Here is a 26,813-nt window from a genome sequence, read left to right on the forward strand (position 1 = left end):
AACATTAAATGACAACATGAGACAAAAATGTGATCTGACGAAGGGATAATTTAATCATAAAATCAGAAATTAAATCATCATTCAATAATCCATCAGCTTATGCGTTTTAACTTTTTTATCTGTTTTAATTGTTCAAACAAAATAATTAAGATTACTTTAACCAAAAGGCCTTAGTAAACCCCTCCTTGCACTTGAGTACACTTAAAATGAGGTATGATAAATTATCAAACAGAGTACACTAGATATAAGATATTATTGATGATGAAACAGAGTACAGTAGATGTAAGATATTATTATCAACACCCCCTCCCCCATAGACTTTATCAAAAGTTTCGCGCCGGAGCGATTACGTCAATCCACTTCTTGTCCCGCCCCCTCCCGCTCGGTGTTTCTTCCGGTTCCGGTTACCGTTCCGTGGCCACAAGACTCCGGCGAGGCGTCGCGCGCTCCCCGCCAACCGAAGCTCCAGACGGTTCCGTTCAGCGCGAGGACGACATGCACATCAAGACAGGTACGGCGCAGGGCTCCGGGCGGGCCGGGCCGGGGTTTTGGGCGCCCTGTCGCGGGATCTGTTGTGTAAATACCGCCGCTACCGTTAGCGGCTAGGCTAAGCTGCGCTTCTCTGAATGAGGAGCTGACGGAACTTTCCCCGAATCTGACCTGAGACCTGCCGCTCCCCGGTCCTCACCGCCCTGACATGGACCCCTGGGGGGGCTGTTATGTGTATAATATGATACATGTTATATCTGTTAGCCACCGCTTCTGACGTTAGTACGGTTACTGGTGGTGTGCTGGTGTTGGTTATGTAGCATTAAGCTCCCCCCCCCCCCCCCCCCCCCGTGCTGTCTTGTGTTTCTAAATGTGTCACCGCAGCAAAGTTCACATGTGGCCTCCTGGATCTATCTCCTGGTGTCCTTGGTCCGGGTCCTTGTCTCCTAGACTTTGCTCATGGTCTCCTAGACTTGGCTCCTGGTGTCCCGGCTAAGGGTCTGGTGTCCCGGGTTCAGGTCCTGTTCTCTTGGGTCTGGGTCACCTGGACCTAGCCTCGGGACTCCCGGGTCCGGGTCTTGTTTGGACTACGAGGCGCTGGTGTCTGTACTCACTTCTCAGTAGTTCAGATCTGTTGTATTCTGACGAGGCCGATGGTTCTGTGTTACTTTGTTTATTATGATGATGACTGATTGTAAGTCTGAGTCCAAGTCTTAGACCCCCCCTGAAGGATCTGGGAGGCCTACAGGTAGACCTGTGGTGGCGAAATGATTGCGAACCCAGAGGAATTAATGTGTTTTAAACTCCTTTTGCGTTTAACTAGACTCATTAAACTAGTTGAATGAACCCTTACGACGTAGTATTCTAGTGGTGGTTGTCTATAAGTATGACTGGCTAGCCGTGGTTAGATATCACTAGGATAGGCTAGTGGAGGTTGTGTACATGTATGATTGTGTACCAGTATAGTATTTTAGTGGTTGTTTTGTACCAGTATGGTTCTGTAATTGTGGTTGTACCAGTATAGCATTCGAATGGTGGTTGTGTACCAGTATTAAGGTGTTCTAGTGGTGGTTGTTTACCACTATGAGTCAATGGCTACTGCAGTACTGTCGGATTCTCCCAGGCACCAGTACACAGAATGATGTGTTGGGATGCTTGGATTTCAACCAACAACCGCTTCTTCCTAAAGCAAGGCAGAACTGGATGATCCAACGCTAAATATTAGTGCTGGTTATATAGATACAGTATACCCAGGGTTGAAACAGCACTTAAAAGCTAAGGCAGCCGCCTAAGCAACACCCCCTGCCGCCTATACTATGTCAATAGTATAGGCGTCAATAGTAATATACTGCGTCAAAATAAAAGTTTACATATGTATATATTTTTATTATTATTATACAAAAGTATAAAATAATACAAACTTCAATCACTCTGTGTTTAGATCGAGCTTCAGGGCTACAGTCTGACAGCCTGCATGAGAATAAGCATACGTTTTCTGCGGGTAACCCTGCATTCCACTTCCCCTCCCGGTATAGACGCAGTATACGTATATCTAGGGGTTATATCAAGCGATACTTCGGTAGGATGAACCCCGGCTGGTTCAGAATTACAGCAGCAGCTAGAGACGACATCGATCAGCCGTTCCTCTGGATGAAACTGTGTTGTTCCTGAAGCTGACCCGTGTCTGAGTGTCTGTGTCTCTCTATATATGTGTGTGTGTGTGTGTGTCTCTCTCAGGTCCGTGGGACGCCAGCAGCTCAGTGTGTGACTCCGACGGTCTGTGCGACCCGGCGGTCCTGGTGGCGTCCGCCGCCTCTCAGCCTCACATCCGCAACCGCCGCCTGTCCCCCGGGTCGGGCGGCGGCGGTGGCGGCGGGGGCGGGGGCTGCCTGGGCGGGGGCGACCCGCAACCCCAAGAGCCGCCCTACGTCCCGGCCCACGCCCACGCCCTGGCCCAGCGCCGCGAGAAGGAGCGGCGCGGCGGCGGCGGCCTGCAGAAGGGGCGCGGCCAGCGGCGGGAGGGCCTGCGTGCGGGGGCGGGCCGCGGGGAGCGGGCCCCCCAGCGGCCCCCCAAGGAGCGCTGGGTGGAGGAGAGCCTGGCGCTGCTGCGGCCCCCGCCCGCCTTCCCCGTGCAGGACAGTCCCGCCAAGCTGCTGCCCGCCGTCAGCTACGCCTCCAAGGTGAAGGCGGGGCCGGCGGCGGCGGACGAGGAGCCGGCCGCCATCGGCGTGCTGCTGCAGAACCAGTGGGGCCTCAGCTTCATCAGCGAGGCCCGGCCTGCCCCGGAGGGCCCCGGCCCTGCCCCCGAAGCACATACACCCGAGGCCCCTGTTGTCCCCGTGGCCCCTGAGGCCCCCGGCCCCACGCGGGGCCCCGCCCCACCGCTGGCAGCGGACCAGAGCTGTGAACCTGCCCCCTCCATTACCTCCTCCGCCGTCCCCGCCGTCCTCCTCGCCCGCCCCGGTCCAGAGGAGCAGAACCAGGCCAGGAGGCTGATGCTGAACTACCCCCACCTGGTGGACGCCCTGGAGTACCACAGCCGAGGTGAGGACCTCCATGGACATCTACATTCAGGGCGTTTAGCAAATGCTTTATCCAAAGGGACTTGCAATAAGTACATTTGTCAGAAGAAAGGACAATATATCGTTGTCGTTACGGTAAGGACGTTCATAGAACCAAGCACCAACAATCGCTGGGTAAACCCGTTCGCCGTATGCAACAAAGATAGCTAGGATAAGATGCTACACCATGCTAAGAACAGTTTTTAAGTGCAAGGACGTACGACACACGATAAGTGCGCAAGAAGGGTGTGGGAGGAGGCCATGCATCTGAGTCGAGGTGATCGTGACGTGTAGAGGGGTTCCACCACGATGACGGCGTCTGCCGAGGTGAGCTCTAACGGTGGCTCTCGTCTTCTCTTTCAGAGTGGAGATCCATGTGCTCCAGACAGAAAGGTAAACGCCCTCGGTGATGGACCGCGATGCTGATGTGAACCTTGTTGTTGTTGTTGTTGTTGGAGGTGTGGCCTGTGGGGCTGTGGCCTAACTCTTCTTCTGCTCGGTGGTTTCAGACTCTAAGCGGGTCGTCTGGTACAAAGACACCGTGGAGCAGCCGGCCTAGCAGAGGGAGCCCGAACACACCCACAAGACGCACACGGACGCACGACACGTCTACACGGACACACGCAACACGGACACACAACACATACACACGGACACACGCAACGCCGACACACAAACAACACACGGACACACACCACGGCCCCCCCCAGAGACGGACCCTCAGGGTGCGTGTCGCTGCTGAAGCCACACTGAGACACTTTGGAAGAGCTGCTCTGAGAAACGACTGTTTTTATATAGCGACCGGCGCCTGCCTTAACCCACGAGCACCTGTCTTCAAACCCCCTACCCCGAGCCCCTCCCCCCGGGACGAGTCTGACCCTGTACTGGCAGAGCAGGAGCTGTCGATCAATCCTGAATCTGCCCTTTTTGTTGTTTTTTTAAATGAGAGCTGTGGGCCCCTCCTCCCCCTTCCCCAGCGCGGAGTTGTCAATCATGTCTCGTCTGTTTTTACGGGGGCTGCGGTACCCTCACCTGTAACGCGTGTGGTCAATCAAGCACTTTGTTAAAACTGGCGTTGTGTTCACAACCCCCTCCTCGTTTATCTCTGTCCAGAAGGGGCCGTCTGGCGACAGGCTAGGGGCTGACCCCCCCGTACCCCCTCTGAGCGTGACCCCTGACCCAGTCCGGAGGTCTCGCGCGTCGTCGAGTGTGTTGACAATTATTTGTTTTCCTTTTTTTTTTTTGTTTTATGAAAAATGAGTTCTATCAAAATGTAATTTACACTGGAGGAGAAATGTCAGTAGAACAGTATTGCTTAATAAAATGATTCAACTTGATGTTTGAGGTTGTGAGTCTGAATCTGACCAATGGAACTAGATTCATAAGAGTGCGTTTGATGTTTTTGACCGCCTTAATCCAAATGTACCAACGTATCTCCACCGCATGAAGAACGGATTAAAGGCAAAGACATTCATCTGGTCTTAAAGAGCCACCGAGCAGACTATTGAAAATATAAAGTCTACGAGGAGACCAACTTTATTACAGTAAGGAAAAAGGCAAAACGTTAATTAAATGAACTCAAGAAGGTTGTCGCGACTCCCTCCTCCCTGCAGACAGAGGTGTGTAGTCCGGGTCCCGGGTGATCTCAGTCCCTCCAGGTCACCTCCACCTCATCCGTGCGGTACCTGCCCAGCAGACGACAGAAGCGCCCCTCAGTACTTCAGTCTCTGGAGACGACCCTTGGGCCTAGTTGAGCTTTAGATTCTCGATGTACAGTAAGTACAGTTTATTCTATTTCTAGAAAGTAGTTGCAATCTTTAGCTCAAATGTGATTGAAGGCGTAGATCAGGGGTCGGCAACCCTAGGCACGCGTGCCACCACTGGCACAATGCGGCAGCATAATCATTACTACCGATTTTTTTTTTCACTTTATTCTGTTTTGGGCATTTCCTCCCAGTGCAAATATGTTTAAATTAGTTACAGAAAGCAGTGTTCTGAAATGGGATAAATTAATAGTTTTCAAACGTAAGTTGTGAGTAATAGAAAAGAAAATATTTAAAATATTGTTGCAATTGGCCTGTATGCATCGCCTTCACACGGTTTTGCATAGCTGTACAGGTCTTAAAGATATTGATGTGGATGGTTTCAACATTCTCATATATTCTAGTTTTATACATTTCTCACATGGCAAATATGTTTTTGAATGAGTTTCTGAAAGTGGTGTTTCAAGATGGGACATATGTAAATATAATTTGTAAGCCCATGTTGCAAATATAACAACCAAAAAAACATTTAAAATGTTGATGCATGATTGTGGACTATATGAAAATAGTACAATTCCATGTCTTCTGGAAATGTTCATGGTCGCTGCGTCATAATTCAGCTTCATTTCTTATATATTGTTGCTTCAGGCACACTCATTAACGAGAAAATGTCAAACTGGCACTGCGTGTTGAAAAGGTTGCTGACCCCTGCTGTAGATGGTTGTCTGATCGTGACATCATCGAGGGATGATTTGTGTGGGCGGGGCCTCGTACCTCTGGGTGATCCAGGAGTCCTGGAGCTCCGTCACCTGACCCGAGCGGAACATCTCCCAGCCGGCCTGAGCGATCATGGCTCCGTTATCGATGCAGAACCTGGAGGAACGACACCGTTAACGCCTGGACTCGGGTGAGTTGGGTCCCAAACTTTAAGGTAACAACACTCAACCAATCAGACTCTAGGAGTGTTATCCCCTAGAGGATCGACCAATCAGGCGGTGTTTACCTTTCGTCCGTGGCAAACAGCTTTGCTCCTCTTTCTTTACACATAACACCCATCATCTCCTGTAGCCGTAGGTTACCTGCACATTAAGACACTCCCTTCATTTGTTGCCTAGGTTACCTGCATTCATACACTCCCTTCATCACCTGTTGCCTAGGTTACCTGCATTCATACACTCCCTTCATCACCTGTTGCCTAGGTTACCTGCATTCATACACTCCCTTCATCACCTGTTGCCTAGGTTACCTGCACATCAATTCCACTCCCTACATCCTCTCTTGCCTAGGTAACCTGCACATTAAGACGCATCCAATTGTATGCTGCTTAGGTTACCTGCACATTAAGAGACACCCTACTATCATCTGTTGCCTAGGTTACCTGCACATTAAGACACCCACTATCGTCTGTCGCCTAGGTAACCTGCACATCAAACAGGATGTAATGGTCAGGGACTGTTTGGGTGTTCATCTGAGGTAAGGGTTTCATTACTTATGGTTTTAGGTGCTCTCCGACCACTAGTTAGTTAGTTGTTAGTGGCCCCCTCAACTCACAGCCGACGCCCCCCACGATGAGGACCTCCTGGGAGCCGCAGTGGGCCATGGCACGCTCCGTGATCTCCACCAGCATGGAGAACAGCGTCTCCTACAGGGGACAGGAGACACTGCAGCTCAGCACACAACAGAGGAATGTGGAGAACAGTGTCTCCTACAGAGCACAGGAGAAACTGCAGCTCAGCACACAACAGAGGAATGTGGAGAGCAGCGTCTCCTACAGGGCACAGGAGACACTGCAGCTCAGCACACAACAGACAGACGTATAGCTGAGACTTTACTAGCTAACGCACCCGTTAGTGACATCACAAGTGGACGCTCTGCCCATAGATAGAATGGAAAGCTCCGCCAACCAATTGGTACGGTCCACTGGGTAGGCTGGTAGGTGGATCGGTCTGGCCCATCATGCATCTGGGTGACCACTCCTACTTGTTATGTTGGTCAATCGAATAAAATTGATGCCCACCTGCAGGGAGAAGCAGAGGTCTTCTGCACTGCACTCAGCGGATGCCAGCATCTTATTGGCCGCTTCCTGTAGGAGACGAGAACATCCCATGACCTTATATAAAGACTTCCTGTCTGCGTGAGAGCCATGGTAAGCATGGTGATTGGTGATGTACTGATCAATCTGGTTTTACATTATTTGATGGGCCTCAGCAAAGCGTTCCTATATATTGTGTATATTCTAGGACAAATGAATGTACTACTGATCTAGAATATAGAGGTTGACATTGTTTGCACACCTTAAAACTAATGTTAAGTATATAGTTCCATGTCACGGTGTAGCAAACATCTTATGTTTCTACTTTAAACCGATCAGTGTCTCATTATTGATCAGTTCAGAGAAGGTCTGAGAACTATAGAGGAACCCCAGGAGGTGTGCTGTGGTGGGCTCACCTCGATGAAGGACAGGATCCCGGAGAAAGACACGTCCATACCCTTCACTGTGTAGGGCAGTTCTACGTAGCGACTCCCCCTGGACACACAGACGGGTGACACACAGACGGTCGTGCACCAGCCAATCACAGGCTGCTCGGGGTCAGGGGAGGAGTGTGTTGACGGACAGGTGTAGAGTGTTGAGACAGGTGTCGAGTTTGTTGACGGACAGGTGTAGAGTGTGTTGAGACAGGTGTAGAGTTTGTTGACGGACAGGTGTAGAAAGTGTTGACGGACAGGTGTAGTGTGTTGACGGACAGGTGTAGAAAGTGTTGACAGACAGGTGTAGAGTGTGTTGACGGACAGGTGTAGCGTGTGTTGACGGACAGGTGTAGTGTGTGTTGACGGACAGGTGTAGAAAGTGTTGACGGACAGGTGTAGTGTGTTGACGGACAGGTGTAGAAAGTGTTGACAGACAGGTGTAGAGTGTGTTGACAGACAGGTGTAGAGTGTGTTGACAGACAGGTGTAGAGTGTGTTGACAGACAGGTGCTCACCTCTTGGCCATCTGCTCTATGTTGTACCCTGGACTGGGGTCGTTGGAGATCTGGGACACAATTGATTTGTTCGGTTTCAGAAGAAACGTAGATGAAGACAACATAGACGTGCATCATTAGACCATGAGTGCAGGAGGAGGGCCTCTGACCTTGATGACCCTGGCGAAGCGGTCCAGGCAGTTTCCCACCGCGATGTCGATCGTCTCCCCGAAGATCCGGTAGCGCCGCTCCGAGTACGCGATGACCTTCAGAGGAACACGAGACCTTCAATGCCCCCTAGAAGGATCTAGTGGGGTGTGTGTGTGTGTGTGTGTGTGTGTGTATGTGTGTGTGTGTGTGTGTGTGTGTGTGTGTGTGTGTGTGTGTGTGTGTGTGTGTGTGTGTGTGTGTGTGTGTGTGTGTGTGTGTGTGTGTGTGTGTGTGTGTGTGAACCATGAAACAAAGAGCGGAGGACATCTTTGTTTCTGGAGTCCTCCATCTTCCCTCCTCTCCCCCCAGGCCCACTGGGCGCCAACAGGGGGTTCCCCACCTGCGTGTTGCCCCCGCTGACGTAGAGCACGGTGGGGTTGTGGGCCTGCGTGATGAGCCGGCCCATCTCCACGTGGCCGATGCAGTGGTTGACGCCCACCAGGGGGCGGCCCCACAGCTGGGCCACCGTCCGCGCCACCAGGGCCAGCGTCAGCAGGGGCGCCCCCATCCCCGGGCCTGGAGGGGGGCAGGAGGGGAGACGGGGGAGACGGGGGAGACAGGTACGTGAGCGGAGGAATGGCCTGGAGCCGTTCCCCTCGCCAGTCAAGTTGTTGATGCCTCCCCCCCCCACTCTTATTATTGTATGCAGCACGTCCCGGCACTTAAAAATAGAGCACTGTGTAGCATCTTATCCTAGCTATCTTTGTTGTATACGGGAATGAGTTAACCTAGAGATTGTTAGTGCTTGGCACTTGGTTCCATGAACATCCTTACTGTACCGACAGTGATATATACATATTGCTGTACAGTGTCTCCTCCACCCTGTCCTTGGTGTACAGGGTCTCCTCCACCTACCCTTGGTGTAGGCCACACAGTCTATGTCCGCGGGGGTCAGGCCCGCCTGCTGCAGCGCCTCCTGCAGGACGGTGAGCACCACGGCGCGGTGATGGCGGGCCGTCTCGCTGGGCAGGAACCCTGCGGGGGTCAAAGGTGGGGGGGAGGGTTAGGGGCCTGGTTTACGGAGCGGACACATTGAGCAGTGGAGGGGGTGAATCGCCCTGGCCCGGACGGGTGAGCGGGGACACGCCCTGGCCCGGGGGTGAGGAGGTGAGGGAGTGACCAACCCTGGCCCGGGGGGGTGATGTAGGTCCTCCTCGGGTTCGACAGGACCTCCCCATCCCGGATGATTCCGATGCCGATTTTGTTGGCGCTCCCCTCGAACCCGATCACGACCGTCATGGCTCCTCAAAGACCGCAGACCAATACAGAGGGAGAAGACCGAGGAGTCTGGTATGAGGAATAATAAAAGAAAAACTAAACACACCCGTTCATGAACCTTATGTAATAAAGTGAAGTTTAATGAAGCGACAGAGCACTTTAAATCATTCAACCGACCGCTGATGATACGTGGAGACGGTTGCTCTCCACCTACAGTTAATTAATGAACTATATTTGCTATAAACTAAACATTAACCCTTCTTTAGCCGTCTTCAGCTCTGCATGCTCTACGCTGAGAGGACCCACAACATTAGCTGTTCGTTAATCCGCCTGATGAGAACCATCGCACCGGCCGACTACGTCAAACGAATTAACCAGACTAATTACAATGTCTTTATCACTTCATCCACTTCAGTGATATTTTATCCTAGAAATCCTAACCTATCCTGAAATAAGTCTTTTTTATTTATTTACCAGGCACTATTCGAGCGTCCTTTAGTGACTGCGCATGCGCCCCGAGTCTCTTCTCGTGTCTTTGTGTCGGAGCGGTGAAGACTTCGCAGCTCTCCGTCCTGTTGTGTGAGTACTCTTAATTACGCTCTTCAAAACCTTTAAACCTCTCACTGAAACATCTGCACCGCATTCTGCACTTTATGAACATTATACCCGCGGTGAGTCTGCAGGGAGACTTAATCTGCACACACACACACACACACACACACACACACACACACACACACACACACACGTCCCTTTTGATTCCCTCTCCCTTTGTCCAACATAAGGAGCTAACGGTAGCATTAGCCTCCTCAATGAATGAGTCCATGTGTAAAAAGTCCTCAGATATGGTTCAGGGTTTACTTTAATCCATCGCAGCTCCCTTTTCCTCTTCCTCATGGAGCAGAACTCCTCATTGGTTGTTAAGGGGTTTAACGGAACCTTGAAGTCTTCTAGCATCACAACCGATGCGTTGAGGATGTCTTAACACAGCAGCAAACCAAAGTGTCCTCGTTTCAATCAGCTTCAGGGTCCCGATGCAGGGAAGAGTTCTTCTCGTTGATTTATAAAGTGCTTCTCATTTCATCCCTCGCACCTCCCAGCCGCGTGTGTGTTGCGTTGCTTGAGAGGCGTGTGTGTGTCAGGTGTGTGCTTGACAGGTGTGCGTGTGAGAGTTGTGTGTGTGAGAGGTTTGAGTGTGCACAGAGTGTCCGACGGGATGAAGAGAGGAAAGAAGGCAGAGGCGGCCGAGCCCGCGTCGGGAGACGAGGACAATGAAACCGGTACTACTTTAATACTGCTATAAACTAATAGTACTGTATTAATACTAGTACAATACTAGATCTAGAAAAAATACTATTTCTATAATGCTAATACAACTACTATTACTGCTACAATAGTACTACTAATAATAATACACATAACAATAATAATTAAGCTTAATTATACCAATATTTCTTATACAATTCTACTACAGTACTACGATAATACAACTACTACTACTTAAACTATTTTTACTGTATCATGCTGAAGGGCTGAATTAGTAAAGTACATTCAAGCACCTGCTGCTGAAGGGTTTACCCGAACAAGATAAAGTAAAGGTCTGGTCCTCTCCACAGCGACCCCTAAGAAGGCGAAGAAGGGGAAGGAGCCGGAGCCCCCCATCCTGTACGAGGACCACCCCGATGTGACCGCCGCCGCCGACGGCCGCGAGGCCAACATGAAGATCACCTCCTGGAATGTGGACGGCCTGCGGGCCTGGGTCAAGAAGAAGGGGCTGGAGGTCAGTCTGCAGCCTCACCTGGACCACATGACTTCTGGTCACCTGTTATCGTTTTCTGTATCCGTAGCAACTGGAGAACACTTTTCATTGGTCTGCTGCTTATCTCTCTCTCTCCCTCTGGTCTCTCTCTCTGTCCCCCTGGTCTCTCTCTGGTTTCTCTCCTTCTCTGTTCTCTCCTTCTCTCCCTCTCTGGTCTCTCCCTCTCTGTCCCTCTTGTCTCCCTCTCTTTGGTCTCTCCCTCTCTGCTCACTCACTATCTGTTCTCTCCCTCTCTGTCCCTCTTGTCTCTCTCTATTGTCTCCCTCTCTTTGGTCTCTCTCTCTGCTCACTCACTATTTGTTCTCTCCCTCTCTGTCCCTCTGGTCTCTCTTTGGTCTCTCTCCCTGGTCACTCACTATCTCTGTTCTCTCTTTATTCCCCCCCCCCCCCTCCCCAGTGGGTGCGTGAGGAGGCCCCAGACGTCTTGTGTCTCCAGGAGACCAAGTGTAACGAGAAGTCTCTCCCGGCGGAGATCACCTCCATGCCGGAGTTCCCCCACAAGTACTGGCTGAGCGCGGAGAAGGACGGCTACAGCGGCGTGGCCATGCTCTGCAAGACGGAGCCCATCAACGTCACCTACGGCATCGGTGAGGAACCCACAGCCCTCTCTTTTGGTGTAGTTCTAGTTGGAGCAAGGGACCCCTGTCCCTTACCGTTAAGCCTCCTAGAGCCAGATGACCCCTACCTGTAGGCCTCCTAGAGCCAGGACCTTGGTTGAGGTTTACTTATTCAGAATCACATCTTAACTTGGAATCAATCAACTTATGTAGGAAATTGCGTTTGAAAAGTCGTAGCTGTGAAGCAGAACGGTTTCTCCGTTCTAAACGGTTTCTCCTCGCGTCCCCCCAGGCAAGGAGGAGCACGACAAGGAGGGGCGCGTCATCACCGCAGAGTTCCCCGCCTTCTTCCTGGTCACCACCTACGTCCCCAACTCGGGCAAGGGCCTGGTGCGGCTGGAGTACCGCAAGACCTGGGACGCGGACCTCCAGGCGTACCTGCTCGGCCTTGAGGAGAGCAAGCCCGTGGTGATGTGCGGCGACCTGAACGTGGCCCACCAGGAGATCGACCTGAAGAACCCCAAGGGCAACAAGAAGAACGCGGGCTTCACGGTGGAGGAGCGCGAGGCCTTCACCACGCTGCTGGCCGCCGGCTTCACCGACAGCTTCCGCCACCGCTACCCCGAGCAGGCCAACGCCTACTCCTTCTGGACCTACATGATGAACTCGCGCTCCAAGAACGTGGGCTGGCGCCTCGACTACTTCCTGCTCTCCGAGGGCCTGATGCCCGGCCTCTGTGACAGCAAGATCCGCAACCAAGCCATGGGTAGCGACCACTGCCCCATCACCCTGTTTCTTGTCGTCTAGGCAACCGCCTCCTGCAGCGACCAGCCCTAAAGCTCTGTTGAAGGGAAACCAAACTCTGAACTCTGATGCTAACCGTAAGTGTTTGGAACAAAAGTGGTCCTTACCCCTATAGACCGGTCACTGGGGTCTGAGGTTCAGAGTTTGGTTTCTCTTTAGATGTGTTGTCCTGTGACTTCCTGGTGCTACTTACTGTATGTCACGTTCATCGCTTTAGGGACCCAGAAAACGAGTTTGTAGAAAAATAGATTTGGTATTTCTGTTTGAGTGCAAACACACTTGACTGCAAGGTGAGGGGATTAACATTTTTCATACCCGATGTTGGAGTACCTCTGTTCCTAAATTGTAATTTCATATTTTTTGTTGTCAAACTTAATAAAAGTATTTCTTATCAAACATGATTTATTATTAACACACTTGGGCCCTGCTTTTTAGAGCATTTTCGCTTCCACTTTAACGCTTCTACACAACCCGTACCAGGAGAATGAAGACGATTTGAATCTCGACAGACGTAGTGAATCATGTTTAATAGAAACTCATTCTTCAGTGTTAGCTTGATGACCTCTGACCCCCACGGTTGCGAGTGGGGGGCGTGGCCTAGGTGTAGGCGGTGAACCCTAGGGGTGCTGGCGGGGGTGTACCCTAGACATGGGTCCTCAGGGGAGGGGGCGTGTCCTAGGCGTAGGCGTGCGTCCTCAGGTGCACCTTGAGGTGGTAGGACTGCCTGAAGCCCCGTCCACACTCGGGGCACAGGTAGGGCTTCTCTCCGGTGTGCGTGCGCTGGTGCCTCTTCAGCCGGTTGGCGCTCATGAAGCTCTTGTCGCAGTCGGGGCACGCGTACGGCCGCGCCCCCGTGTGGTAGCGCACGTGGATGGTCAGGTAGCAGGACTGCGTGAAGCGCTTGCCGCAGAAGGGGCACTGGAAGGGCTTGTGGCCCGTGTGGAAGCGCTCGTGTTTCAGCAACTCGGCGTGCGAGTAGAAGCCCTTGCCGCAGTCGCAGCAGAGGAAGGGGCGCTCGCCCGAGTGCGTCAGCTCGTGGCGCGTCAGCGTGGCCTTGTACACGAAGCTCTTGTCGCACTGCGAGCAGCGGAACACGCCGTCCCGCGTGTGGCAGCGCTCGTGCTTCTTCATGTTGCGCTCGCGCTTGAAGCTCTTGCCGCAGAAGGAGCAGGCGAAGGGCTTGTCGTCGCAGTGCGTCTTGGCGTGGCTCGTCAGCCCGCCGCGGTACAGGAAGCGCTTGGGGCAGTGGGCGCAGGCGTGCGGCCGCTCCTCGCGGTGCACGCGCTGGTGGGCCGTGAGCGCCGCGCGGTACGGGAACGACTTGCCGCAGTCGCAGGTGTGGAGCGCCTCCTGCTGCTCCCCGGGGGGCGGGGCCACGCCGGAGGGCCCCGTCGGCTACGGATCGGGGGGAAAAACAAAACAAAAAGTAAGTTACAACACTGGAGGTCCACTCCGAAGAAGTACATTTGAAGGCAGAAAGGTGAACGTTATCATAGACGTGGGAGCTGCTTCACACTCCAACCTACAGAGTGCGCTGTGGTGTAATGTTGCACGTCCTGGCACTTAAAATAGTACTTAGCATTGTGTAGCATCTTATCCTAGCTCTCTTTGTTGTGTACGGGGAATGGGTTAGCCTAGCGATTGTTAGTGCTTGGCACTTGGTTCTATGAACATCCTTACTGTACCGACAGCGATGTATTGTTGTTTCTTTTGCTTCTGACAACGATAAAAGCGTCTGCTAAAGGCCCTGACGAACCCCTAAGATGGCGGCGGCGGCAGCGGCGGCCTGAGGTCCTACCGTCTCCTCGCCGTGCGTCCTGGCGTGCCGGAGCAGCGCCGACTTGGCGCTGAAGGAGCGCCCGCAGCGGGAGCAGAGGAAGGCCCCGCCCCCGGCGTCCGGGCGGCCCCCCCCGGGGTCCCGCAGCTCGGCGGGGGAGGCGGGCGGCCCGGGTCCGTGCGTGCGGCGGTGGCGCTCCAGCGACTGCTTGAAGGAGAAGCGGCGGCCGCACGCCGGGCAGAGGAAGGGCTGCTCGCCCGTGTGGACGCGGCGGTGCGACGCCAGCAGCGAGCGGAAGCGGAAGCTCTTGGCGCAGTCGGGGCAGCCAAAGCGGCCATCCCGCAGGTCGGCGGCGGGGCCGTCGTCCGCGTCGTCCTGACAACCGGGAACGCCGGGAAGAGGAGCCTGGAGGACCGGGTCTGCGGCTGGGCCGCCGAGGACCTGAGAGGAGCCGCCCTCCGCACCGTCTGACAACGGTAAGATATGAAACGTTACGGTTTCACTCAAACAGCGGACCCACAAGCGGACCCCCCCCCCCCCGGGTTCCGACCCTCCTGAGGTTCCTAACTGTGACTCACCTTCACCCTCGGCCGCCACGGAACCCGGGAGGCCCTCAGCGGAACCGTACGAGTGCTCCGAGCTGCGGGGACGACAGGGAAGGCACTGGGGTTACCACGGATACAGGCCCACCCCCCCCCCCCCCCCCCGAAACCCCCGACCGGACTGAGCCTCACCTGAAGAAGGGCGCAGCTGCCCCGCCCTGCTTCCGCTTCTTAGGCTCCGCCCCCAGGCTGGCCCCGCCCCTCCCCAGGCTCCTCTGCAGGTTGATGACCTGGACCTTCATGGTGGGCTTCCTCTTGCGGCCGCTGCTCCGCACCGCCACCAGGGACACCACCCGCTCCACCAGCGCCGGAGCCAGGGCCTCCACCCGCCCGGCCCCCGACCCCACCCGCTCACCACCGCCGCCGTCGTCGTCGTCTCCGTCCGCCCCCGCCTCCTGCTTCACCCGGGGGGGCGGCGGCTCCCCGCCGGAACTCTCAGGGTCCGCCGGCGCCGGCTCACAGCTCAACTTCCTGTCGCGGAGCGAGCGGGCGTCCCGGCCGCCGCTGCCAGGCACCGTCTGGGGTGTGGCCGCCTGTGGCTCGCTTTGGGGCGTGGCCGTCTGGGGCGTGACCGTCTGGGACGTGGCCGTCTCGTGCTCGCTCAGGGCCGCGGTCGTCTCGTGTTCGCTTTGGGGCGTGGCCGTCCCGGGGGCCGTCTCGTGTTCGCTTTGGGGCGTGGCCGTCCCGGGGGCCGTCTCGTGTTCGCTTTGGGGCGTGGCCGTCCCGGGGGCCGTCTCGTGCGTGTGCCTGTGGCGGTCCAGCGACTGGCGGAAGGAGAAGCAGCGGCCGCAGGCGGGGCAGCGGTGGGGGCGCTCCCGGGTGTGCACCACCCGGTGGGCGGTGAGCGACGAGGCGAAGCGGAACCGCTTCGGGCAGTCGGGGCAGACGTGGGGGCGGGCCGGGGACGCCGCCGCCGCCTCTTCCTGTTCCTGTTTCATCTCGTCGGGGAAGGCGGGGTCTTCCTCCGTCGGAGCCCCCTCCTCCTCCGTCTCCGTGACGACCTCCGTCTCGACCTCCGTCTCCGTGACGACCTCCTCCACGCACTCTTCCGGCGGGTGGCCAGTGGTGCCGAGCTCCACCTCGGCGTAGTCCGTCACCATGACGACCTCGGCCGCTCCGTCGGCGAATGGGCCATGGTCCCCGAGGCGCTGCGGTGAAGCTGATTGGCTGTGGGGCCTGGCTGGGGGCGGGCCGGCCAGGGAGGACAGGATGCAGTTGCCCATAGAGGAGGGAGGAACTGGGGAACCAATCACAGTGTCAGAGGATCCATCCACAGACAAACCCTGATTACACGAAGCTTTGACTCGTGAGGAACCTTCCTTCATTCATTCAGTGTGCTGCTTTCTCGTGGTTCTGCTGGGTTCTCACCGTGCTCCTCCAGGTGACCCAGCTGTCGGTGGTGCTGCAGTAAACCTCTCAGGTGGGTGGAGGAGACGGAGCAGTCGTCCAGGAGAGAGCTGCTGCTGCTGCCCAGCCACGACACCGTCTGCAGAGGGAAACGCCAGAGACACTTCCCTTATGCCGCTTTTCCACCGCACATGTAGCTCGACTCGACTCGACACGACTCGACACGGTAGCAGCACGGGTCGTTTTCCACCGCAAATAGTACCTCCTGGACGTGGGCAGGGTCGGCTGCGCGAAAGGGCCGTGACGTATTTTTGTACGCGACGCAAACAACACCTACGCAACCCACACATGGACAGAACCCACATAACAACAATGGAGGACATCGATAACATTACTATTATTAGCTGGCATGTTGAAGAAGTTGAAGAAGTGGAATATGTTGGCTGCGGCACTGCTATGGCTGTTACCAGCATGGTTGCCATGTCGCTCTCGTGACTTCGTCACACTCTCTGTATCAGTGGCCGGCCGTCTGCCGACGTCACCTTTTAGCATCGGCTCAGCTCGCTTGGAACCTAGAGCGAGGCGGTACTAAAAAAAGCAGCCACATGTTTTCGCGGTGGAAACGCAAAAAATGCGAGCTGAGTCGAGTCGAGTCGAGCTGGTACCATGCAGTGGAAAAGCGGCATTAGTTCTCCTAGTCTCTGCACAGCCTGACCCCTTAGGCCTGCGCTGCCCCCAGAAACGCCAGTATTGCGAGGCAGGTAGCCATCGATGCACCGGTAGCCATTATCTCCCATTTCCCTGTCAGAAGTCCTCTGGAAGGAAGTGATGTCGTCAGTCACTCACCTGTCCGAGGTCAGGGACCGGGAGCAACTGGGCCAGTCGGTAGAGGAGCTCTTCAAACAGGGTGAGGAGGTCCTGGTCGTAGTCCGGACCGTACGCCACTGGGAACACCTCCTGGAGGAGGAGCACAGGTCAGACAACAGCGCCTCCTGGAGGAGAGACACAGAGGAGGAGGGGGAGGTAAGATGTAGAGGAGATCTCACCCTGAAAAAGTGCTGTTTAACCTCCGGGTCTTTGAGCATCGTGTGGACCAGCTCCACAAAGTTAGCCTCCACAGGCCCCTCCTCCTCCTCCTCCTCCTCTTCCTACAACAACAATCAGGTCATCAAATGAGTTCCACCTGATTATCAATTAAGATCTTAAAACGCAAACCCCAGGAGGTATATGCACAGTATGTTAAACAGATAAAAGGCTGAACCACAGGCTAAACTAAGGAGGCGTGTGTGATGGTGGAGGAGATGGTTGTCAGTGTAGAGAGTTTGTATGACACTCAAGAGATACACATTCCACTAAATATGTCTTGTGTGTGTTTGTTTTGAACGATGATGCGTTGTGCGTCTGATGATAAATACCATGTTGTTGTGCGCTTGTACCGCAGTCGTATTGAATGAAATCCTCCGACTCGTTCCCTCCCGTGCAGAGGGCGAGGTGAGCTCACCTGTCTAGCTCTTGGGGGGTGCGGCCTAGCGACCGTATCCAGGAGTGCCCTAATCTGCTCTGGGTCCACAGGTTGGTCAGCCTGACACAGCTCCAGGATATACTGGGGGGGGGGGGGGGGGGGGGGGGGGGGGGGGGGAGAAGACATCAGAATAGGAGCCACCCAGTATAGGGAGTATTTGGTATCTCAACCCTAGAATGAAAAAGCAAACCCTAAAACCCAACCCACAGGAAACTCTGACCATATAACCAGACCCTTGCCCTAAAACCAAACCCTAACCCGAACACCGAACCCTTACCCTAAAACCAAACCCTATAACCAGACCCTAGCCCTAAACCTGACCCTAAAACCAGACCCTAACCCTAAAACAAAACCCTAATCCCAAAACCAAACCCTAACCAAACCCTAAAGCCAAACCCTAAAGCCAAACCCTAAAGCCAAACCCAAACCCTAAGGCCAAACCCCAACCCTTTAACCAAACCCTTTAACCAAACCCTAATGCCAAACCCTAACCCAAAAACCAAACCCTGGCCCTAAAAACAAACCCTAATACTAAAATCAAACCCCATTTCTAAGAACAAACCCGAAAACCAAACCCTAAAACAAGATTCCTTGTCTATGAATAATTGTCCATGAAAAAGGTGTACTCCCCCAAAACAAAACAATACGCTTTAATTTTTAAATCCCCTATGCATGTGGAGCCCAGGATAGAGAGGCAGCTCACCTTGGCCCGCAGGCCGATGCCCAGCGGGGTCCAGTGGGGGTCCAGCAGCAGCTCGGGGACCGCCTCCAGCAGAAGGCCCACGAAGCGGGCCACCGCCCAGTAGTGCTGCACCTCCAGCCGGTGGAGCACCCGCCACATCACCGCCACGCTCAGCTGCAGGGGGGACACCAGCAGGCGCAGCGAGGGCAGGGGGAGGGCCTCTGGAGCAGGGAGACATAATATGAAATTAAATAAATGCTATACTTAAAAATAACCCTGACACACAAATGTATTACGTGTGTGCACAAGTTGGTGTGTGCATACCTGTGTGTGTGTGTGTGTGTGTGTGTGTGTGTGTGTGTTTATTCAAAAATAAGCTTACATAAAGTCTTTGGTGTTTATTGTTAAATAGAGGATGAAGACTTAGATCTTCTAACAATAAAAGAAACCATAAAACCTAAAGGTGTGAAGACCTCACCCACCTGTTCCCAGATCAGGTCCCATGCCGGGGCTCAGGGGGTCGCGGGTTCGATGCCCTCGGAGCAGGTTAGCTACAAGCTAACTGGTGGCATGAGCAAACAGACCAAACTAACGCCGCTCGTTAACATTCTTTAATCTCCCGGTTAACATTCGTCCGTTTATATCTCAACACACACGTCACTAATCAAGGGTTTATAAATCCTGAAGTTGATATTCTGTGGCTACAGAAACACACCGGACTAATACACGTCACTTCCTGTGAACTTCCTCTTCCTCAGCCGGAGGACCGATATATTCCCTCCATGCGTTCAGATTACACCAGCGCCCCCTGCGGATCCTACTGGGATTACACGCCGGATCACAATGGGATTACAAGTGGATGACCAACGTCTTCAAGAGTTTTCACAGAAAGTACGGTGGAAAAATTGTGTGTGAGTGTGTGTGTGTGTGTGTGTGTGTGTGTGTGTGTGTGTGTGTGTGTGTGTGTGTGTGTGTGTGTGTGTGTGTGTGTGTGTGTGTGTGTGTGTGTGTGTGTGTGTGTGTGTGTGTGTGTGTGTCTCTTCCAATACGCAGACTGGAACGCCCCCTTCTTATTCTTCGTCGCCTTTCTCGCTGAACTGTATTAAAATGTCAAAGTGTACTACTCCGAAACCATGTAAATAGTGTTGTCAATAAACTTCCAAAGCTTTTCAAATCTTATTTGGAAAATAACTTCACATGGTGTGTCTTTTTACAATTTATTCGTTACCAGCATTCGTAGTGTTGATCAGCAGTGAAATAGTCCGCTATAAGACATTGACGTCGCTTATGGCGCGTTTCCACTGCAGGGTGAGGAACGGATCGGTTCGCAAAGGTGCGGTACGGGTTGCGTTTCCACCGACAAAAGTGGGCGTGACCCGGATTTAGCTGTACCCGTTTTGGCCTGAAAACGAGACGAGACGCCTGAAAGGGTCCCGGGAAATTCTAGCTACACACCCCCTCCGTTGATTGGTCAACAGAATCATCACTTCCGGGCGACGTGGGGATAAAAAACCAACGAACAGTAGCCTCGAGGTATTATTCTTTACAATTAACATGTCGCGTAAAACGCTTGCTTGGGCGAACAAGGAGGTGGAGACGGTCGTCTGCATTCTTGGGGAGGAAGACGTTGTTTACGATGTTTACGTAGCTGCCGCGGCGATCGACATCCGGCCTACCTTAAAGGGTACTGTTGGCAGTGGAAACGCGACCTCGGAACTGAGCTGGGCTATACCGCCCCCTCCCTACCGCACCTTTGCGAACCGATCCGTTCCCGACCCTGCAGTGGAAACGCGGCATTAGCAACCGAAGACGCTGGGGTTGACAAGTTACCGGACTACTACCCATGCAAGTGAACGGAGCGTTCCACGGCATTGAGAAGACCCGTGTAATAAAGGCCTATAAAATGTCTGTTTATGGCATAGATTTCTCCTCAAATTGGGCCAATAAAGCAATGATAACAAAAACAAAAAAAACACAAACGCTCGATCAAAGGCCCGACCCCACAATCAAAACCCTCATTGTTTAATATGAATTGGCTAAACAAATGACCACTGTAGCATATTTAAACACAATTCAAATTGTGCAGAGAATTATTTCCATTGGTCATTCTCAGTGGCGGCTGGTGATCAAACATGTTGGTGGGGCACAGTAATAGACAGGGGGTCTTTGGAATTTAATAGATTTGATTTCCTGTATTCCGGTGCATTTTGGGGATGGCCACTACCTATTTTCCCATACATCCTGACTTGCAGGGCCTGGACAAGCTTACACTGCATATACAGACCTACTTCATGGCCATTCCACCAGCCATTGCTATTTGACCCATTGTTGTTATTCTGATATTGAGACAAATCATGATCACTGTCCTATGGCGTCCATTTTTTGTGAGTCTCAATGTCTACTTCAAATGCAGTTAGAAATATGGGACAGTTGCTTCATTTTGTTTATATGCTACAGGCCGAAAGACTAAATTAATATGTAACTTACTTGCTCCTTTTAAGTATAACATTGCCCGGGGAGTCCAATTCCTCCACTGAAAAGGGTGCTAGTTTGCGATCTATGACACTGTTGTTTTTTATTGGTCGTCATGAAAAAAAACATAAGGGGTAACACTGTTGTTTTTTCTTGGTCGTCATGAAAAAAACAAAAGGGGTAACACTGTTGACATTTATCAAATAAAACATAGGGGGTAACACTGTTGTTTTTCTTTGGTCATCATGAAAAAAAACACAAGGGGTAACACTGTTGTTTTAATCAAATGAAACACAAGGGGTAACACTGTCGTTTTCATCAAATTAAACATAAGGGGTAACACTGTCGTTTTTTATCAGTCGTCATGAAAAAAACAAGGGGTAACACTGTCGTTTTTATCAAATGACACATGAGGGGTGACACTGTCATTTTTCTTTGGTTGTCATGAAAAAACCCATAAGGGGTAACACTGTTGTTTTTTATCAGTCGTCATGAAAATAACATAAGGGGTAACACTGTTGTTTTTATCAAATGAAACGTTAAGGGTAACACTGTCATTTTTTATCTGTTGTCATGAAAAACCCATAAGGGGTAACACTGTCGAAATGTATCGAATAAAACATAGGGGGTAACACTGTCGTTTTTACCAAATGAAACATGAAGGGTGAAACTGTCGTTTTTCTTTGGTCGTCGTGAAAAAAAAGATAAGGGGTAACACTGTTGTTTTTCATCAGTCATCATGGGAAAATAAGGCAAGGCAAGGCAACTTTATTTACATAGCACTTTTCATACACAAGGCAGACTCAAAGTGCTTCACATATAAACAGTGTCATACAATGAAATAAAATTTCATTGTATGCAAGTAAAAGAAAAACATATGCAAAAATAGAAAGTTAAAAAGGCATTTTAGTATTAAAATAGAAAATAAAGTCAAAGTTATTTAGCAGAAAGCTATAGCAAACATAAAAGTCTTCAGTCTTGTTTTAAAGGTGCTCAGAGTTGGGGCAAGTCTTAAATCCTCTGGGAGTTTATTCCAGCTATTTGTTGCGTAGTAACTAATGGCGCGTTTCCACTGCAGGGTGCGGAACGGATCGGATCGAAAAGGTGCGGGTCGGGTCGCGTTTCCACCGCCAAAAGTGGGCGTGACCCGGACTTTGCCGTACCCGTTCCGGCCCCATTCTCGGGACTCCTCCGTTGCGGTACCCAAAACGAGACCAGACGCCTGAAAGGGTCCCGTGAAATTCTAGCTACACCCCCCCTCCGTTGATTGGTCGACAGAATCGTCACTTCCGGGTGACGCGGGGATAAAAACAAACAAACAGTAGCCTTGAGGTATTATTCTTTACAATTAACATGTCGCGTAAAAAGCTTGCTTGGGCGAACAAGGAGGTGGAGATGTTCGTCTGCATTCTTGGGGAGGAAGACGTTGTTTACGATGTTTACGTAGCTGCCGCGGCGATCGACATCCGGCCTACCACCAAGGGTACTGTCGGCAGTGGAAACGCAACCTCGGAACTGAGCTGGGCTATACCGCCCCCTCCCTACCACACCTTTGCGATCCGATCCGTTCCGCACCCTGCAGTGGAAACGCGGCATAAATCCTGCTTTCCCATGTTTTGTGTTTACTCTGGGGATAATTAACAGATTGGTCTCGGAGCTTCTTAGGGGTCTAAAAGGCTGATGTAGTGGAAGCATATCAGTTAAATATTTTGGGCCTAAACCATGTAGGGATTTATAGGTAAGCAACATGATTTTAAAATCAATTCTCTGACTTACAGGAAGCCAATGTAACGATTTCAGAATTGGTGTAATATGATCAAATCTTTTGGTCTTTGTTAGAACTCTAGCAGCAGCATTCTGAACAAGCTGAAGCTTCCTCAGAGTTTGTTTTGGGAGACCTGTAAGGAGACCATTGCAGTAATCAAGCTTACTAGTGATAAAGGCATGTACAAGTTTTTGTAAGTCTTCGGTGGACATGAGCCCTCTAAGTCTTGCTACATTTTTAAGGTGATAATAGGCAGATTTTGTAACTGATTTGATGTGACTGTCAAAATGTAAATCTGAATCCATGATAACCCCTAGATTTCTGGCTTTGATTGAGGTTTTCAGGGACAGAGAGTGAAGGTGTTGGGTTACTTTAAGCCTTTCTGTTTTAGAACCAAATACAATTATCTCTGTTTTGTCCTCATTTAGTTGAAGGAAATTTCGGCACATCCATTCCTTCACTTGATCAATGCACTGGCACAGCAGATCTATGGGCCGATAGTCATTTGGTGATAGCGTTACATAGATTTGCGTGTCATCAGCATAGCAATGATGGTCAATATTGTTATTTTGCATGATTTGCCCTAGTGGGAGCATGTAGATGTTGAATAAAGAGGGTCCTAAGATCGAACCTTGTGGGACTCCACAGGTCACGTTGGTTGATTCTGATACAAAGTCGCCAATGGAAACAAAGTAGTTCCTATTTTGTAGGTAGGACCTGAACCAATTTAAGACAGTGCCTGAAAGCCCCACCCAGTTTTCTAACCTTTCCAGAAGTAATGTATGGTCTACAGTGTCGAATGCAGCACTAAGGTCAAGTAGCATTAGTATAGAGGTTTTGCCAGAGTCTGTGTTAAGACGGATGTCGTTTACAACTTTAATAAGGGCGGTCTCAGTGCTGTGTAGGGGTCGAAATCCTGATTGGAAGGTGTCATAGCAACCAGTTGATGCCAGGAAGTGATTTAGTTGCTGGAGGACAACTTTCTCAATGATTTTACTTATGAAGGGTAGATTCGATATTGGTCTGTAGTTGTTAATAATAGAGGCATCTAGGCTCCGCTTTTTTAAAAGGGGTTTAATAACTGCAGTTTTCAAAGCTTTTGGGAAATTGCCTGACTGGAGAGAGTTGTTAACTATCTGCAATATGTCTACTGCTAGGCAGTCGAAAACATTCTTAAAGAGGTTGGTAGGTATAGTATCAAGGCAACAGGTGGATGGCTTTAGTTGTGTCACAGTTTCCACAAGATTTTGAGAGTCTATAACATTAAAGTATGCCATCCTTGCCACGTAATTTTTTGGTAGTCCAACATTTTTGTTTGAAGTGGAGATATTGATGGCGCGTCTGATACCTTCAATTTTATCAATATAAAAAGCTGCAAACTCATTGCATTTCTGCGTGGAATGGAGATCAGGTGGAATTTCTGTTGGGGGGTTGGTCAGTCTGTCAACAGTTGCAAATAGGGTTTTTGCATTATTAGTGTTGGTTTTAATGATATTGGAGAAAAATGTTTCTCTAGCATTTTTTAAGTCTAAATTGTAGGCACAGCGGCTCTCTTTATAGATATCATGGTGAATATGAAGTTTTGTTTTACGCCAGATGCGTTCAACCTTCCTGCATTCCTTTTTCTGTGCTGTTACAGAAGCAGCTTTTCTCCAGGGTGCCTTTTGCTTTCCAGAAATCGTTTTAACCTTATAAGGTGCAATGACATCTATGACTTTCAAAATTGTCAAATTAAAGTTTTCTACAAGATCATCAGGAGAACATGGGTTTAGAGGTGGTAGCAAGGAGATGGCCTTTTTAAAAATTAGAATCTTCATTGATATACCGTTTTTTGACAGTGTTTGATTTTGTCTGTATATCGGGAATAAAAGATATGTTAAAGAAAACACAAAAGTGGTCAGACAAGGAAGGATCAGTCACAGAGAGATCAGAAACATTGAGGCCCTTTGTGATAACCAGGTCTAGAGTGTGCCCCTTACAATGAGTAGCCTCTTTCACATGTTGAGACAGTTCAAATGTGTCCAAAATGGCAAAACGTTTTTTTGCATACTTGTCATTCAAATCATCAGTATGAAAATTGAAGTCACCAGTTATAACTAGACAGTCAAATTCTGTGGAGATGCTAGACAATAATTCTGTGAAGTCATTGAAAAAATTTGCAGAATATGTGGGTGGCCTGTAAATAATTAATAGGAGAACTCTGGGGGAGCATTTCAATACAGCACTAAGGTATTCGAACGATGGAAAATCACCAAATAACATCTGTTTCCCCTGAAATACATTTTTAAATATAGCAGCAACCCCTCCACCTCTTTTTCCAGATCTATGCATCAAAAAAGTTATAGTTGGGAGGAGCTGTCTCTATCAGAACGGTTGCACTGTTAATTTGTTCCAACCATGTTTCAGTTAAAAACATAAAATCCAGTTTAGAAGTGGTAATAAAATCATTAACTAAAAATGATTTGTTATTAAGAGACCTCACATTAAGTAGAGCCATCCTGATGGTGTTGTTGACCCTCCTGTTATGTTCCGGGTCAAATTGACCCGTTTTAAAGATCTAGGAAAAATAGTTAAAAGTATTTTTTCAGTATGAAACTTCTTCTGCTTGCCTTAATTAGTGTAATCAACATATAATATGAAAATAGTTCATCTCACATATTTGCAACCACCCCCTGCATGTTTATATCACATAGATACTGTTCGGGTCAATTTGACCCAGCAGTAAAACTGGAGGTAAAAGGGTGTCAGAAATGTCAGACTAATTCTTTCTTTACAACTGTGAGACATATCAACAAGTGGACACTCAACAGGGGAGGGTCAAAACATATCAAATATTCTCTGCATTACACTCTGTCAGGCAGACCTTGACAAAATGAGCAGCAGAAGCAAATGGATGACAGTCCAGGAGGCTCAGGACTTCATCACTGATCATGACAGGGAAATAGAGGAGGATGTGTCTGAAGACGAAGACGATCTTGAGCTAAATTCAGATTCTAATGAATCTGATTTTGAACCAGATGAGGGAATTGCTATTCCTATTCCTCCTAGCAAGACATTCATGTCAAAACATGGTGAAATACAGTGGTCTTCATCCCCAAATATGCGTCAGGCGAAACTGTCTGCAGAAAACATAATAAAGACAGTGCCAGGGCCCACTAGGATGGCAGTGACGCGTGTGACTGACATCAAGTCAGCTTTTGAGCTGGTCATGCCAAATTCAATACAGAAAATCATTCTGGAAATGACTAATCTATGAGGGAGACGTGTTTTTGGGGAGAAGTGGAAGGAGCTGGACAAAACACATTTAGATGCGTATTTGGGGCTCCTCATCCTGACTGGGGTCTATAAGTCCAAGGATGAATCGACAGCCAGTCTGTGGGATGCAGAGACAGGCAGGGCTATATTTCGAGACTTTTCACATATTCTCCAGAGTAATCAGATTTGATAATCGAGAGACAAAGGCTGATTGACGGGAGAGAGACAAGCTGGCAGCTGTCAGGACATTGTGGGACAAGTGGGTAGAGCAACTTTCACTACTCTATAACCCAGGCCCTAATATCACAGTGGATGAAAGGTTATAATAATAATATTAATGATACATTTAATTTAGAGGCGCCTTTCAGGCCTAACCCATTATAAAGTGGTGAAACAAATAAAAGTAAAAGGTTTGAACAAATATCTTTTTTTTTATGAATAAAACGAGTGAACTATCCTAATTGAACCATTACCTGTTAGAGGTAAGGAACACTATTGCACTAAATCTTGATAGAATAGTTACTAATGGAGTTAGTAATGACATGTTCACCCTAGTTGTTAGGATTTTTTGGGTTTAGGACATCTTTGGGATAATAAACATGCACCGGGTCAAATTGACCCGGGAACACCATTGCTGTTCCTGACAAACGAACATAACAGGAGGGTTGTTTTTGGTTTGGAGGCAATAGATATGAGATTTGTGAGGTTAGCAGTGTGTCTAAGTTTCCCTTTGTTTACTCTCTTAGTGGTTACAGCATGAATGCGAAAGTTGCCCTGCTTTGACGTAGGCAACCTTGGGTTCAGCAGATTATGTGAAACTTCCTTTATACTGTGTCTACGGCTGAACCCTTTTTTGTCTCAGTAATACTCATGACTACTTTCAGTATAGTGGGGGGGCTGGGGCGCCATCCTCTTGGGTGTTATCAGCCTGTCGCCATGACATGGCGATGCTATCAATGACCCAGATATAAGTTTGCTGCCAACATATTCCAGTCTCTTGTATTCGGC

General features: G+C 50.5%; 4 protein-coding genes across 6 annotated transcripts; 2 read left to right on the forward strand and 2 right to left on the reverse strand.

The window, feature by feature from the left end:
• The first annotated feature begins 360 nt into the window (after window positions 1-360).
• Window positions 361-4,387, forward strand: si:ch211-214j24.10 (uncharacterized protein LOC558894 homolog). The gene is made up of 4 exons (XM_060048729.1): window positions 361-511; window positions 2,227-3,033; window positions 3,414-3,443; window positions 3,560-4,387. Exons 1-4 carry the CDS (start codon window positions 496-498, stop codon window positions 3,607-3,609), a joined length of 903 nt encoding a protein of 300 aa, XP_059904712.1. The 5' UTR covers window positions 361-495; the 3' UTR covers window positions 3,610-4,387.
• A 167-nt stretch (window positions 4,388-4,554) lies between these two features.
• osgep (O-sialoglycoprotein endopeptidase) lies at window positions 4,555-9,537 on the reverse strand. Of its 2 annotated transcripts, none has more exons than XM_060048732.1 (12): window positions 9,381-9,537; window positions 9,110-9,272; window positions 8,841-8,960; window positions 8,326-8,501; window positions 7,946-8,041; window positions 7,797-7,846; window positions 7,262-7,340; window positions 6,831-6,896; window positions 6,365-6,455; window positions 5,817-5,892; window positions 5,588-5,686; window positions 4,555-4,735 (listed from the first exon to the last, which is right to left on the reverse strand). In XM_060048732.1, the coding sequence occupies exons 2-12, from the start codon at window positions 9,222-9,224 to the stop codon at window positions 4,696-4,698; spliced, it is 1,008 nt and encodes a 335-aa protein (XP_059904715.1). In that variant the 5' UTR covers window positions 9,225-9,272; window positions 9,381-9,537; the 3' UTR covers window positions 4,555-4,695. The 2 variants fall into 2 exon arrangements, with proteins under 2 accessions (XP_059904715.1, XP_059904716.1); XM_060048733.1 differs by having other exon boundaries at window positions 9,460-9,513.
• A 124-nt stretch (window positions 9,538-9,661) lies between these two features.
• apex1 (APEX nuclease (multifunctional DNA repair enzyme) 1) lies at window positions 9,662-12,779 on the forward strand. 2 transcript variants are annotated; one of them, XM_060048739.1, is made up of 5 exons: window positions 9,662-9,782; window positions 10,304-10,483; window positions 10,820-10,983; window positions 11,420-11,609; window positions 11,872-12,779. In XM_060048739.1, the coding sequence occupies exons 2-5, from the start codon at window positions 10,420-10,422 to the stop codon at window positions 12,384-12,386; spliced, it is 933 nt and encodes a 310-aa protein (XP_059904722.1). In that variant the 5' UTR covers window positions 9,662-9,782; window positions 10,304-10,419; the 3' UTR covers window positions 12,387-12,779. The 2 variants fall into 2 exon arrangements, with proteins under 2 accessions (XP_059904722.1, XP_059904723.1); XM_060048740.1 differs by having other exon boundaries at window positions 9,755-9,874.
• Window positions 12,780-12,891: 112 nt separating this feature from the next.
• On the reverse strand, window positions 12,892-19,355 carry LOC132455002 (zinc finger protein 768-like). Its single transcript, XM_060048680.1, has 9 exons — window positions 18,796-19,355; window positions 18,335-18,534; window positions 17,156-17,712; window positions 16,956-17,066; window positions 16,131-16,248; window positions 14,895-15,999; window positions 14,739-14,800; window positions 14,182-14,627; window positions 12,892-13,778 (listed from the first exon to the last, which is right to left on the reverse strand). Exons 3-9 carry the CDS (start codon window positions 17,192-17,194, stop codon window positions 13,059-13,061), a joined length of 2,601 nt encoding a protein of 866 aa, XP_059904663.1. The 5' UTR covers window positions 17,195-17,712; window positions 18,335-18,534; window positions 18,796-19,355; the 3' UTR covers window positions 12,892-13,058.
• Between the last annotated feature and the right edge of the window lie 7,458 nt (window positions 19,356-26,813).

The sequence above is a fragment of the Gadus macrocephalus genome, chromosome 4 (genome assembly GCF_031168955.1).
Source record: "Gadus macrocephalus chromosome 4, ASM3116895v1".
In the NCBI taxonomy this organism is placed as follows: domain Eukaryota; kingdom Metazoa; phylum Chordata; class Actinopteri; order Gadiformes; family Gadidae; genus Gadus; species Gadus macrocephalus.

Coding starts and splice junctions, on each gene's coding strand:
- LOC132455002 (XM_060048680.1), bottom strand. CDS start 17,194: ATGCTCAAAGACCCGGAGGTTAAACAGCACTTTTTCAGG. Junction 16,249..16,955: donor CGGTCCCTGACCTCGGACAG/GTGAGTGACTGA, acceptor TTCCCTCTGCAG/ACGGTGTCGTGGCTGGGCAG. Junction 13,779..14,181: donor GGACGCACGGCGAGGAGACG/GTAGGACCTCAG, acceptor CCCGATCCGTAG/CCGACGGGGCCCTCCGGCGT.
- osgep (XM_060048732.1), bottom strand. CDS start 9,224: ATGACGGTCGTGATCGGGTTCGAGGGGAGCGCCAACAAAATCGGCATC. Junction 7,847..7,945: donor GCTTCGCCAGGGTCATCAAG/GTCAGAGGCCCT, acceptor ATTGTGTCCCAG/ATCTCCAACGACCCCAGTCC. Junction 6,897..7,261: donor GGATCCTGTCCTTCATCGAG/GTGAGCCCACCA, acceptor CGTCTCCTACAG/GAAGCGGCCAATAAGATGCT.
- apex1 (XM_060048739.1), top strand. CDS start 10,420: ATGAAGAGAGGAAAGAAGGCAGAGGCGGCCGAGCCCGCGTCGGGAGAC. Junction 10,484..10,819: donor AGACGAGGACAATGAAACCG/GTACTACTTTAA, acceptor TCCTCTCCACAG/CGACCCCTAAGAAGGCGAAG. Junction 11,610..11,871: donor CAACGTCACCTACGGCATCG/GTGAGGAACCCA, acceptor GCGTCCCCCCAG/GCAAGGAGGAGCACGACAAG.
- si:ch211-214j24.10 (XM_060048729.1), top strand. Junction 3,034..3,413: donor CCTGGAGTACCACAGCCGAG/GTGAGGACCTCC, acceptor CTTCTCTTTCAG/AGTGGAGATCCATGTGCTCC. Junction 3,444..3,559: donor CATGTGCTCCAGACAGAAAG/GTAAACGCCCTC, acceptor CGGTGGTTTCAG/ACTCTAAGCGGGTCGTCTGG.